Source organism: Gopherus flavomarginatus, chromosome 4 (assembly GCF_025201925.1).
Source record: "Gopherus flavomarginatus isolate rGopFla2 chromosome 4, rGopFla2.mat.asm, whole genome shotgun sequence".
Classification (NCBI taxonomy): Eukaryota; Metazoa; Chordata; order Testudines; family Testudinidae; genus Gopherus; species Gopherus flavomarginatus.
The window spans coordinates 202,635,056-202,649,309 of record NC_066620.1 but is presented as its reverse complement, the minus strand read 5'-3'; the positions used below and the strand labels follow the sequence as shown (position 1 = coordinate 202,649,309).

The 14,254-nt window shown below is 44.2% G+C and overlaps 2 protein-coding genes across 7 annotated transcripts in view; one reads left to right on the top strand and one right to left on the bottom strand.

Annotated features, from left to right (window-relative positions):
- LOC127049581 (mitochondrial uncoupling protein 4-like) overlaps positions 1-8,596 on the top strand; it is a 75,678-nt gene extending 67,082 nt beyond the window's left edge. Inside the window, exons 2-5 of one of the 4 annotated variants that reach the window (XM_050950509.1) lie at positions 529-647; positions 1,504-1,593; positions 2,475-2,520; positions 7,854-8,596. In XM_050950509.1, the coding sequence (XP_050806466.1) occupies positions 529-647; positions 1,504-1,593; positions 2,475-2,520; positions 7,854-7,933 (335 nt within the window). In that variant the 3' untranslated portion in view covers positions 7,934-8,596. The remainder of the gene's footprint in view (positions 1-528; positions 648-1,503; positions 1,594-2,474; positions 2,521-7,853) is intronic. The other 3 variants (XM_050950511.1, XM_050950510.1, XR_007774013.1) reach the window with 3 other exon arrangements.
- Positions 8,597-13,142: 4,546 nt separating this feature from the next.
- PLA2G7 (phospholipase A2 group VII) overlaps positions 13,143-14,254 on the bottom strand; it is a 35,665-nt gene continuing 34,553 nt past the window's right edge. For all 3 annotated transcript variants that reach the window (XM_050950888.1, XM_050950890.1, XM_050950889.1), the window contains 2 exons: positions 13,988-14,136; positions 13,143-13,463 (listed from right to left, as the gene is read on the bottom strand). In XM_050950888.1, coding sequence (XP_050806845.1) covers positions 13,351-13,463; positions 13,988-14,136 — 262 coding nt within the window. In that variant the 3' untranslated portion in view covers positions 13,143-13,350. The remainder of the gene's footprint in view (positions 13,464-13,987; positions 14,137-14,254) is intronic.

The window sequence follows — 14,254 nt, the reverse complement described above, 5'->3', positions numbered from 1 at the left end:
TATCTACCTTTAATTATTTTAAACAACTATAGACTCAAACTGTAAAGCACAGTAACATTTTGTTTAAAAAAAATCAATTGCACATGCAAAATTAAGCTAAATTCTGCATAAAATATTTGACTTGGGGTGTGTTTTGGAAAAGAAATTAATTGTAATGTTAAGTCTACATTTTAAGATTAGATGGGAGGGGATTGGGAAATGAGGACTGTGAGGTAAGGTGCATAAAAAGTGTTATAGTTGCTAAAGAAATAATATATGAACACAGTGTTGTGGTCCATGAGACACTCTTGATTTAGATTTGTTCCACCCTTAAAATCTCTTCAATTCCTGGGTTTTAGTAATGAGTTAGCACTGCAAATGTCTCCTGTAAAATTTGTCCATTACTAACTCTGACAAATAGGAGTAGTTTCTTACCTGTAAACAGAGATGGAAAAGGCTGCAGGCAGACAGGCAGCTAAATACATTGACAGTTTTTAATCAAGTCTAAAACTATTACAGCAAATTTTGGTGACATTTCAAATCTTGTAGAGCAAAGTGAGCGTGCCTGTAATCTAGAGGGATTTGCTGTTGGCTCCAAATGTATGGTGTGGACATGTCTGAAGTGGTGTGAGGCTCGAATTTTGGAGATATCTGATGAGGGCACCAAGGTGAGTAGGACTTCAAAGCTCTCCATGTGTAGAAAAGATTCAAAGTATATTAGAAATGCTTTGGTTGCTCCACATGCATCCCATGTTCTCCAGACTCAGATTACTAGAGAGGTTCCAGTTACAGAGATTAAAACAGGTACAGTAGAACCTCAGAGTTACAAACACCAATGTTAGGAACTGATCAGTCAGCCACACACCTCTTTTGGCACTGGAAATACAGAATCAGGCTGCAGCAGAGACCAAAACAAAAAAACCATAGCAAATACAGTGCAGTACTGGGTTAAACGCAAACTACTAAAAAATAAAGGGAAAGCAGCATTTTTCCTCTGCATAGAAAAGCTTCAAAGCTGTATTAAGTCAATGTTCAGTTGTAAACTTTTGAAAGAACCATAACGTTTTTTTCAGAGTTACAAACACAAATGACCTCCATTCTCAGTGTAACTGAGGTTTTACTGTAGCTAGCATTGCTTGCTGCTTTTGGACTTCTAGAATACATAGTTACAGTTGCCTCGTGTTGGGAGATTGACTTAATGGAAATTCACTTGGTAAGTGGATGCCAGGAGGTGCCAGTGTAAAGGTTTTAAAGAACTTTCTATTCAATCTTTGTTCCTAGTTTGATTTTTGAATGGTTTTGAAGAGTAGCTGCAGATATCTAATTATACGCTTTAGACGAATAAATGTCTAAACCAGGAACCGAACACTATATACTCTTTTCTCCCTTTCATTTTACAGGGATTATCTGCTTAGTGTTTTACATGATATGCCAGTTGTGGACTTTTTTCCATTAATGTGTTGTGTTGTGTTCTGTATAACGGGTAATGCCTGCTAGACTAAGGTTAATGTCTTATCTGTACAGGTTTTGAATCTCTCTACTGGTCATGAGGAGATAGTGAATCCTGAGAATGTTTGGAATGGCATTCCTGAAGTGACTAAGAGTCCATATGAGGTACGGTGTTATAGTTCTTGGTAAATATTGGGGGAAACCTAGTGGAGATAAAATATCGAGTGTCTAGAATTATGAGTTGTATTCTTTGTGTGACCATGAGGGATGACACCCACACCCATCCAATCTTTATCTGGAAAATCTGAATGTTAAAGTTCATCAAACTGCCTGATACACTGTAGTGTCTACGTGACCTCTGCGGCCCTCCTTTTTTAAAACCCGAAGAGTGGGGTGTAACTGGCTAGCACTCAGCTAGTTATTTTGATTAGGAATATTGTTTTGGGTTGTGTGAAATCCAGTTCCAGAAAACAGGTGATATTGAAAGTGAATAAACAGTCTTAGGCAGAAGAAATGTCAGCAAGTGCAGAAAGCTGCTTATTGCTGTCAGACTTGGCAGTTTTGAATAATGCTATTGGTGCATCAGTTCTGACAATATAGTGCTAACAAAGAACTTAAAGAAACATTGCACAAGGAACAATGTGAAATATTTCATAACTATTTAGTAATAGAATTGATCTTAAAGAGGACTTGCATTTGTAGTTTGCTTTGAGGACAGTGCTGTTATGGCATTACGTCCAGGAACCTAATCTTGAATTATGCCAGAGTCATTTGTCACAGATGCTGATTATTATAAAGAAAGTGGTGGAATCAATTTTCTTCTTCTTCATTCCTGCAACAGAAGCCTGACTTGAAGAAATAAGATGGACACAAAACAAGTTCTAGTGGGTTGAGATAGCGAAAATAATTTTCATAGCTGAACATGAGTGAATACCTGAATGTTAATGTAAAAATGAGTCTATTTTTAAAATCAGATGCAGATACAAGAAATCTTTCAGCAGTTGCGCTTTTGTCCGTTTCAACAGAACCTGTTTTGTTTGTTTTAGGCAGATAAGGAGTGCAAGTTATCAGCGGAGGGCTCAGAGTTGAAAGGTAGAACTTAAATTTTACTTTCTAAACTCATGCCATATGAAGAGTTCATTGTTAGTTGGATGTTAAGTACCTGTCTTTTGCTTCAAAAGGCTAAAAGCATGATATTCTAGTTTATTATAAACAGAATAATTTCCAGCTGTAAAATGCAATTGGATTAACCAGTAACAATAGAATAATTTTTTGGGTTCTTCACTAGCAGATACAGCACAGGCAGTAACAGTGCAAGACTCCCCATATTGCCTTGTCTGGAAGGACTATCCCTGAGGGAAAATAATAGTTGTGTTTTCATGCCTGGTCAAATCCTTGGCCTTTCTGCTGAGTTGTACCAATTGTGGCTCATCTCTTCAGTACTTTTCCACTTGGAGAACTGAACTGTGATCACCAAGTCAGGTCTTGTAGGCCCTCAAATTTTGTAAAGTGGTAGTGACTGTCACATGAAAGTCTTTGTATCCATTACTGATCACCTGAGGCATGTGGTCTCTGTAGCTCTTCTCTTATTTTTGTTTGTTCTTATAAAAAAAAAAGTACAAGAAAACTTATGTTCTGTTTTTTTTCTGAGATGATGGGGTTTAACTTGCCAACCTGTAGACCAGGCCTGCACAACATGTGGCCCGCAGAGGCTCACTGTGCGGCGGCGGCGGGATTCAAAAGGCTCTGGGCTGCCCGCAGCGGCAGGGAGCTCAGAGCTCTTTTAAATCCCAGTGGCCGGGATTTAAAAGGCTCTGGGCTGCCCGCACCGGTGGGGAGCCCAGAGCCATATAAATCTCGGCCGCGGCCGGGATTCATAGGGCTCTGGGCTGCCTGCAGCGGCAGGGAGCCCAGAGCGCTTTAAATCTCAGCCACGACAGAAATTCAAAAGGCTCTGGGCTGCCCGCAGCGGCAGGGAGCTCAGAGCTCTTTTAAATCCCAGTGGCCGGGATTCAAAAGGCCCTGGGCTGCCCGCACCGGTGGGGAGCCCAGAGCCATTCAAATCTCAGCCACGGCCGGGATTCATAGGGCTCTGGGCTGCCTGCAGCGGCGGGGAGCCCACAGCCATTTAAATCTCAGCCGGGACCTGGATTCATAGGGCTCTGAGCTGCCCGCAGCGGTGGGGAGCCCAGAGCTCTTTAAATCTCAGTCGCGACAGAAATTCAAAAGGCTCTGAGCTGCAGGCAGCCGCGAGCTCAGAGCTCTTTAAATCTCAGCCACAGCCGGGATTCAAAGGGCTCTGGGCTGCCCCCAGCCGCAGAGAGCCCAGAGCCCTTTAAATCTCAGCCCCAGGGCCGGCTTTAGGCCGATTCAACCAATTCCCCTGAATCAGCCCGCCCCTAAGAGGGCCACATGCCCAAGCCGCAGTACGGTGTACCGGCAAAGGCCAATGCACTGTAGTGGGGTGGCCCAGCTTCCGCAGGGGGCAGTTTAAAAGGCCTGTGGCTCCCCTGCCCTTTAAATTGCCACCAGAGCACCACTGCTGGAACCCTGGGGTAGGGCTGTGGGGCTTTGGGGGCTATTTAAAAAGTCCAGGGTTCCCGTTGCTTTTACTGCCCCTGCCCTTTAAATAGCCACCGGAGCCCCACCACTTCCCCAGGGTTCCCGTGTCTATTTAAAGGGCTGGAGTGGTAGAAGAAGGGGAGCCCTGGGCCCTGGGGTAGCGGAGGGCTCTGAGGGCTATTTAAAGGGCCGGGGCTCCAGCTGCCTCTGCCGCCCCGGTCCTTAAATAGTCGCTGAAGCCACACTGCTTCCCCAGGACTCCCTCGGCTATTTACAGGGCTGGAGTGGTAGAAGCAGGGGAGCCGCAGGCTCTTTAAATAGCCCCCAGAGCCCTGAGGTAGCGGGGGGGGTGGGTGTGTCTCCAGATGCCTTTGCTGCCCTGGTCCTTTAAATAGCCCCTGGAGCCCCACCACTTCTCCAGGGCTTGGGCAGTGGAAGCAGGGGAGCCCCAGGCCCTTTAAACAGCTCCTGAGCCACAGGCTGCTACTGCTATCCTGGTGGGGGAGGCATGAGGAGGGGGCACTCACCGTACAGGATGGGCTGTACCCCCTGTTCCTGCACCAGTTGCCCACAGCCAACCCCTGCTGCACCTCCTGCCCTGCCTGCACCAGTTCCTGTGTGCAGCCAGCCCTGCACCCGCTGCCCACAGCCAGCCCCTCACCCCCTGCCTTGCCTTCAGCCCTGCACCAACCCCTGTCTCCAGCCAGCCCTGCACCCCCTTCCCTATCTCCAGCCAACCCTTGCCACACCCCCCTGCCTGAAGCCAGCCAGTCCTGCACTCCTTTGTCTCCAGCCTGCCAACCCATGCCACACTCCCCCTGTGGCCCTGCCTGAAGCCAGCCAGCCCATCCCACACCCCTTGCCCAGCCTGCAGCCAGACCCCACCTCCAGCCACCTCCCCCCCACCTCCACCATGTCCACTGGTGCCCTGTAGTTCCCAGGGAAGTAACCCTGCACACTTGCTTCAATGAGGTGGGTAGGGAGCAGCTGGGACCCACATGTGCACTCTAGCACACCCTCAGGGAGTGGCGGAGCTCACTCTTAGTTCAGACACATCTTTTTAAAAAAGAACTTTAGGTAGAGTTAACATACATCTGTACTTTCCCGGACATGTCAGGCTTTTCGGATCTTAAATCGCCATCTAGGAGGAAAATACGGACGTATGGTAACCCTATTGCTACAAAAAAATACATACTATGGCAGAACTTTTTATAGGGAACCGGTTGCTAAGAAATGAAAGGCTTTTTTTTTTACATTTTTTTTTCCTTTCAGTCATCCCTGCCAGGGACCCACTGAAAATGTTCGAATTGGGCCACGCACTTCCTAAAGCCGGCCCTGCCAGCTGTGGACGGGATTCAAAGGGCTCTGAGCTGCCTGCAGAGATTCTCGGCCATGGCTGAGATTTAAAGGGCTCAGGACTTCCCACCGCCACGGGCAGCCCAGAGCCCTTTGAATCCTGGCGGCGGCTCCAGCGGATGTGCTGGGGCTGGGATTTAAAGGGCTCGGGCTTCCCTCAGCAGCAGGAGCTCTGGGCCCTTTAAATCCCTGCCCCAGCCCCACAAAGCTCCAGGTTCCCGCAGCTGCTGGAACCCCGGGCCCTTTAATTTGACCCTGAGGGCTCCCAGCCAGCTCTTCAACTGGGAGTCCCTAGCTGATTTTAAAATCAAGTATCACCTCCCCACCCCCAACCTTCCTTTTTGGCCCACAGCTGTTTTGGTGGGGCGGCACTGGGAAATGTGGGTTTGTTTCTGCAGGGCTGGGCGGTGCTGGGGCGGAATGTTTCTGCTGGGCCGGTGGGGGGGGGAGTGTTTCCTCGGGGCTGGGGGGTTTCGGCTCTCACTGTTTTCTTTGGAATAATGTGGCCCTCACCACTTTACGAGTTGTGCAGGCCTGCTGTAGACTGATACTAGAAATAAAAACCTTAGCTGGTGATACTTCCTTCCTGCTGTTTTACAGTGCCTGAAAAAGCTATTAGATAATCTGCTTTTCGCATTTGAGTCAAAAGTGTATAATAGACCTTCCTACAACTAGCACTGGTTTACTTAAGTTTGTCTAGTTTATTGCCAGGATTCTTTTTTTCAGTACTGTAATGTACACATAGAGGATGGCAACCTACTGCTGCTATCAGGCACTCCATTAGTTCAAGTGACAGAGATCTGTGGTGGACTGAAAGGTTCCAACACTGCTTATTGACACCTAGATGTGTCACATGCCATGTGAAGGCATTTCTACTTTTTTTTTTGTTTGTTTTTCTGAAAACCCAAGAAATTACACACACAACTACATTGAAAAAATTGAGGCTGCACTGTCAAGCCCCCAAGAGTGAGGAAATGCCATGATTAAGGTGCAACCTTAATTTGGCCCCCTTGTGCATATGCATTCTGACGGTCTTTAATTACATGATCACAGATTATTTTTTCTATGGGTCCTTTGCCTCATTCAGTGTACAGGATGGTCTTGCTGTGGGGATAAATTAGGATTGTGTGGTAAAGGAGACTGTGTTGTCTGTAAGGTCCTGCATTATTTGTTGCAGAAGTTGAAAGGTGTGTAGTGAATGAAGCAGTGCATTGCAGGAAGAGAAAGTGAGTTTGGTGATCGAGGGAAGTGAATGCTACCCTGAAGAACCAGATTCTATCTTTGCCTGTGCCGTAGAGTTCCTATGTGATGCTGGGGTTACACTGGGATGCTCTTAAACCAAACTTTCCACAGGCAGTCACTAATTGTGGTCCTCATTTTCTGGGTGCCCAAATTGAGGTCGTGGTTTCTCATGTGTTGATTTCAGTAGGAGATGTGAATGCTCAATAGGAGCTGTGCTTTCGACTTGTAGAGTACTATATAATGCTAAGTATTCTGAAAAATCAGATCCTAGGTGGCCGAGGGCACCCAAAACTAGCTGATACCTTTGACCTTACTCTCTGTCTCAACTTTCCATGTGTAAAATGGGGATATTACCACCTCCCCGAGAGTGCCACAGAGTAATTAATAATCCTGTCTTCAGAGCAGGGTATGAATAGTGTGCATTATATAAGAATAAAATATTGAATATCTGATCCTTGAGCACAATCCATCCTGTGCATAGAATGAAGCAAAGGTCCTGTTATCATGTAATTAGACCGTCGGAATGCATATGCACAAGGAGTGCACAGGTAACCATCATGCTGGCATTTCCTGACTCTCGAGTGCTTGACTTTGTAACTGTAATGTTCTATTAATAGTTTTTCTGTGTTTACAAAAAAAATTGTGCGTGTGCATGAGAGAGCAAACAAGCTCTAATCAGGATATCTTAAAGTCAAATGTGTATAAGTCTGCAAATGGTGGCTGATTCCCTTCCACTCAGTCCTGTTAATGACTTTTTTAACTTTAAAAAACCTTCAGATACAAACTGATCTATCCGCAGAATGTCACAGTATCTGAATGTCTGCTACAAACTGTACGTTACCAGAATCAACGTTTTATCAATAAAACACTATCTTAAACTACATTTTAAAATATCTACTATGACTATCATGTTCCATCTGCAGGTGAAACAGGTTAGCTCTTAAACTGAACAATACAACACAAGTGGAGACTGTCTTGTAAACATTGCACGCTTGCGTCCAGCTGAATCACTTCTCCTTTGACTAAAGTTCCAGCTGCCGTAATTAATTCATTGTACACAAGAGTCTTTCAATCGTGTAATTGTTGGGGTAGACTTAGTACAGGACCATGAGGTAGACAAAGTTGGTCTGAAATTGTACTACAGTCTTTCAGACTACCAAAAAACATACAGCTCACACTCTTTAGTGACTGTTACTGTGTAAGTATATTTTTGGATCTTCATGGTCCTATTCTTACCTCTGTCTTTCTTTTTCCTCTTTTCCTAGAAAAAAGGGCTAGTTGCAGCTCAGATGTAATGGTTGATCCATATACGTTGTCCAGCAGTCCTGAAAATGCCACCGAGTAAGGCTTCTAGTTCACTCACGTATTGGAGAAGCAAAGTCTTATGAACATGACTTTCCTGAGATTACGGAGTTATACATTGTAGAAGTATTTTGAGCATGGTTTTCAAGCAGCTGAGCAAATAATGTCTAACTTGTATGCCATATTTCTATAATAGCACTTCACACTTGTGTAAGACAACATAATGCCTACATGGAAGCTGTGGATGTTTTGATAGTGCTGGCATCTAGCTTCTTAAAATTGTGCTGCCTTCATTTAAGTGAGAATTTGGGCAGCCCTTGACCAGTGGAGTTTCTGCTATTGAATGTTTTAGTCTGTTGCGCCAATAGTTGTAATAACTAGATTGTTAAACGTTTTGCATATGTAGATTGCTTACGCTCTTTATTTCTGTTGGAACTATACTTGATTTAAGTTTTTGGGTTTGCTTAAATGAAGCTTACTCAGATGTATACAAACGGCTGTACATTGTGCAACACGGCTTTCTGATGAACACTGAGATTTCTTTGTTAGAAAAGCTCTCCTGAAAAAAAATTAGAGGATATTTTGCACCAGTTACTTTGAATGTTTTGTCCTCCTTTATGGTAAATAATATTTACTTCAGTTTGAACTCTGCATTTATACTACTATGCTAACTATGGAACAAGCTGGAATAAAGCTGATGCTGGTGCATTATCTTGTCTTTTTTGATCTTTTAGATTTCTCCACTACATTACTTTAGTGTATAAGGGACACTTCCTTCATCTATAATTGACTACAATCTGTTGGATGAACACTCTTTTTAAAAACAGGACCAATAAGTACAGAGCACCCCAGGAATGTTAAACATAAGAGCATAAGAATGGCCATATACTGGGTCAGATGAATGGGTTCATCTATACTCCTGGCGCAATGCTGCACCACTGCGTGAATACAGAATTCATGTCCTCTGCAGATTTCTTTGCTTCCCCACAGAAAATGACAGGGAAGCCAAAAGAATGGTCATGCAATCCTCCCCAGCAGTGCAGGCATGTCTGTTTGGGCACCTGGAGCAATTAGCAGAGAGGTAAATCACCTTGGGAAGGGGCTGGGCACACCCCAGCTGCTGGCTCCTACCCTGTGCCAGGCTCAGCTGCTAGGCCTGGCTGGGCTGAGGAGGGGAGGCCAGAACTTCCTCTTCCCTTACAAGGTGCTGCTGGGGCCAGGTCAGACTCACCCCCCAGAAACTTGCCCTGACTGACTGCAGGAAGTTCTGCACCCCCTCTTACTGCTTGCCCCTATTGCTCATCCCACATACATCCAGACCCATCCCTACCTAGAACCCCTGCCCCCAGAATCCCCCCACCCTGCTGAGCCTCATCCCCTGCATCCAGAACCCTCCTGCACCTGAACCCTCTTTTGCCCCTGCTGAGCCTCACTCCCCACACTTGGACCCTGCCATCAAGGTCCTCCCCCCTGCATCCAGACCCCCACCCCCTCCACCCAGACTATCCCCATTTCCCCCTGCACCCACGTGCCCCCCCCCATTTGAGCCCAATCAGCTGCACCTGGACCTCCACCACACTAAACTCCACTCCCCCAGCATCACCTGCGGAGTCCCATTCCCCTTGCACTCAGAACCCCTCAACAAGCCCCGGTGTATCCAGATCCCCCACCAAGCCACCCACACCCAGATTACCCTGCACCTGGATCACCTCACACTAAACCCCTCCACACTTGGATCCTGCTGGACTGAGCCTGCTTGCCCCACACCTGGATTGGGGGCCAGGGCTGGGCATGTGTGAGACACTCTCCCTGTTGCTTACTAGTTTGGTGCACCTGACTTGGAGGGACAGGGCCCTGGGGTGTTTGTGGGGCAGGCCTGGCCCCTACACTGTCAGAGTTGGGTAAACTTCGTGGCCAAATCTGGGTGATCTTCCACCTCCATGCAGCCAGGGGACTGTGCTCTGCACTGCCATGCTGGAGCCTCCATGTATGTTTGTTCACAAATGAAATGTGCAGAATTTTAAAATATTGTGCACAGAATTTTTAATTTTTTGGCACAGAATTCCTTCAGTACATCTAGCTCAGTATCCTCTTCCAACAGTGGCCGGTGCCAGATGCTGCAAAGGGAGTGAACAGAACAGGACAATTTGGGTGATCCATCCCGCATTATCCAGTTCCAACATCTGGCACTGTTCTAAATGTTTCCAAACACTGCAAATGTGTATGCAAAAGTACTGACTTGCTTGTTCTCACTTTGCAAATAGGAACAAAACCTTCAAATAGAATTGTAAGCACAGTGAGTGAAATAAACTTTTTCTGTTGCATGTGTGGAAATTGCTATGGAACAGAGCAAGTTTCATTAGATATTACCATTTTCTCTTAAAGGCAAAGGCATGCTGCCATGCTATGAGTAATATGTCAGAATTCTCACAAGTTTGGTAAGATTAAGATGAAAACATGTTTTGTGCCATAATCAGGTAAGGTAGATTCTCCACAAAGCTGTCAGATTTTCCATGCAATTGTGATTTAGGAACACAAATCCCATTGACAGTCAGTCACATGATACTGGAATCCATGGTGCTTTTCCATTTAGAAGGAAGGGTGGGAACCCAGAAAGACAAAGGATTCCGGCCTTGGGCCAATGCTATAAAAGGAGGTGGAGCAGAACAAGGGAAGCTGGCAGTCATGAGAAATCCCCTAGTTACCGCCTGAGCTGAAACTAACAAGAACTGTGCCTGGGGAAAGGATTGTGCCCAGACTAGGAAGGAGTCTAGTCTATTAGAGAAGCTTATTGGAACATCTCTAAGGGTGAGATTTACCTGTATTCAGTTTCCTAATGTATTAGGCTTTGATTTGTGTTTTTGTTTTATATTTCTTGGTAACTTACTTTGTTCTATTATTACTTGAAACCACTTAAATCCTATTTTTATACTTAATAAAATCACTTGTTTATTAATTAACTGGGATTAAGTGATTAATACTTTGCAGGGAGCAAACAGCTGTGCATATCTATCAGTGGTATAGAGAGTGGACAATTTATGAGTTTACCCTGTATAAGCTTTAGACAGAGTAAAACAGATTTATTTGGGGTTTGGATCCCACTGGGAGCTAGGTGTCTGCGTGCTGGAGACGAGTATCTGCTGAGCTGTTTTCAGTTAAGTCTGAGCTTTGGGGTGTGTTGCAGCAGGGTAGTGTGTCTGGCTCAACAAGACAGGGTTCTGGAGTCCCAAGCCATCAGGGAAAACTGGCTCAGAGGCAGTTTCAGCACATCAGTTGACAGTTCCAAGGGGGTCTCTGTGATCAAACCCATCACCCTCTCCTGCTGGCAAAGAGCGGCTTCATGGGAGACCTTTCAGCAACACAGCAGTAGCGGTACAGCAGTGCTGCTGTAAGGTCTGTAGTGTGGACATAGCGTACGAGTACTATAGCTACTCCTTGCCACACCTATGAAAACAAAACTGTCAGATGATGCCTTCTAGAGAAGATAGAAGGGAAAGGGCAGCGGCTGATCATGCAGATGGTATTGTAGCTATAGCATTCTAAATAACTCTCGAGGTCCCTTCCAGTCCTAGAGTCTACGAGTCTATATCAACCAAACGGGTATTGACTAGGAAGTATGTGGGTCAATTACTTGTGCCAAATAGCAGGGTGGGAGCAAGGGGAAGGTGACAATGCCATGGGCAGAACTGGGAACAGACCATCTCTAGTAGGTGATAATGTAGCTGGAGAACTCATGTACATAACACAAATAATGACTGCCTGGCAGTCTCAAAAATGAAATTTTATCACAGCATCGGGGCTAATGGCCTACCCTAGGTCACTCCACAGATTCTCTGCTGAGGGGGAACAGTACTCTATCTGTGCAATAGACATGGTCTTAAAGCTCTCTTCCTCTGACTGCTAATGGCTCGATGAAAGGAGTTTAGTTGTCCTTTGCCAGAATAGTGATTCTGTGAGGGGGGAGATGTTTAGTTGGGGGGAATTAAAAAGGAGAGCTCCTGAGGTCTAACAGACACAGAATGACCCCTTGAGGGGAAGGAAGCACACTTTTAAGTTGGAGATAATGTAGCTTAAAAATAAACTTTTCTATTTCCCTTTGTACAGCAAATTCCAATTCAAGAGCTTGTTTATGGTTGAAAACATAGATTTGTATTGGAGGGGCACGCACAATGTCAGAAAACTGCAACTTGTCCTGGAACTAGGCTACAGTTTTCTTATAACATGTAAAAAAGCATCCCTAATAGTAATAGAGCATGTCACAATATGGTGAGATGGCATTTGTACAAAGCAGGAAAATGTATATAAACACAAAAGAATTACTCTTAAAAATGAAGACTGTGCTGCCTTGAGAGTTGAGTTTTCTCTCCAGGATCAGCCTCATCCCCAACTGATGATTACAAAGGAGGCAAAGGCTGGATGGAGAAGGTGCACAAGTCCCATTGACTTTTAGAGGATTTGTGCTCGTGTCACTAAGCTGCTTTGGAAAATCCAACCCAAGTGCTCCACGTGCTTTGTAATCTTGACAAGAAATTCTACTAATCTTCCATTGTCCCTCATTGAGGGAAAACATTTCAGCTAATTTGTGTGCAGTTTTGGTTTCTTAGAGCATGGCAGGAATGCTTAAGCATGTGCAGTGTGGCTTCTAAAAAACAGAATCAGTTATTAAAGTATATAACTACTAAACATACCATATGTGGCACCTACAGTCCAAACTGGTTTGAATTTTGGGAGGCAGGACTGTGATTAAAGTTCCTAGATCCCAATCTATCCTGGCAATTTTGGTTCTGGGTCAAATCCAAAACTAGAAAGAGCCTTCCTTCAGTTTGCAGTTCAGATGGAACTGAAACTTCACAAGAAGAGCCAAACTTCCAAAAATCTTACAGGAACTCTCCCAAGAACAATTGCTCTCAGGAGGCGTCCAGTGGTGCTGGTGGCCAGTGGAAATGGATTTTACAACATTTCTCCATTTGGGATCAGAATCTTAAGAAACTGAATCTGGGTTTCCCGTTTGATATTCTTGAAGTCAAGCTAACTTAGGCCTACTCATTTTTTTTTCTTCAGTATTTATGTAGCACTGTACAGCTGGAGAGCTCAGAGCATTTGATATGCTGGTTAGGCATTGTCTCCATGTTAAAGATGGAGATGCTGAAGAGCAGAGAGGTTAAACATTTTGCCCAAACTCTTGCCAGAACAAAAGTTGCCTGATGTAAACACTAGTTAACACTGCTTCTTTCCTAATTTAGAGCCAGACATCCATCCAATAGCTGATTTAATATGTAATTGGTAGAAAGCAAAAGTTTATTACAGTATTTTAAAGAATAAGTTTATAGGCTGGTATGAATTTAAACCCCTGCAACTCTTTTATCAATGTGCAATGAGACTGCCAAGAGAAAGAAAAACGCTGTAGCTGTTGGAAGTACTGACCAGCGGTACTACTAAGGCACGGTATTATCAGTTTCTTCATTCTAGTGATTCAGGCTGAGTTGAGGGTAGATCAATGTTGGTTCCAGGAATGACATTATGTCCTTCACCATCTACAAGAGCGTCCCACTGATCAAAATCTTTCTTCAGACCTGTGGAATGTGGAAGCAAAACAAATGTGACCAAAACAACTACTGTCTGAAGGTGACAAATGCAAAAATGATTAATTAAAATTAAAATACTAGATAATGAGCTAATTGCTTTCCAATTTCATCTTTTAAATCAAACTGGTTTGGAAGACGTTGGAACAAAATAAAGTATGAAGTGGGGAAACCTTCAACAATTTACATATCTCATAAATTAGAAATGAACAAAATGAAGAAAATTTAAATGTTCCTAACTTGAGGCACTTTAACCCGATCTTGCAGCTGGGAGAAACTTTTTACAGTCAAGTTACAAACCCAGAGAAAAAAATCAACTATCAAAGTATTCACACGTTTTCAGCAAGAGGCAGGTCAGCAAGTACTTAGATAATTCACATTTTAATTTTTAGCCAAAGGAAATAGTGGGTTAGTTTGAGAGATGCATAGGAATAAAGACTTAACGCTTATTCGTATAGGACTTAATAGTCACCTGAGCCTTTTAAACAAAACTACTTTTTAATACTACTACTTACCTAAATGTTTCTGCAGGAAGGCTAATGAAGCTTTGTTGCTAATATCTATAGCTATGTTTGGGTCTATTTCTCCCTTTAATCTGAAAATCTTTCCAACAAAGTTACCACTTAGGAAGGTAAAATCTGGAAAACTCTGATGTACTGATCCCCTGTAAACAGAAAAGAGACAGTTTTAAATAAATTAATAGGAAGGCAGTTTTGCAATAAAAGGTAATGCGTGTAAATCAAGTGATTTGAAAAGATAATCATGGATTATATACTTAATTC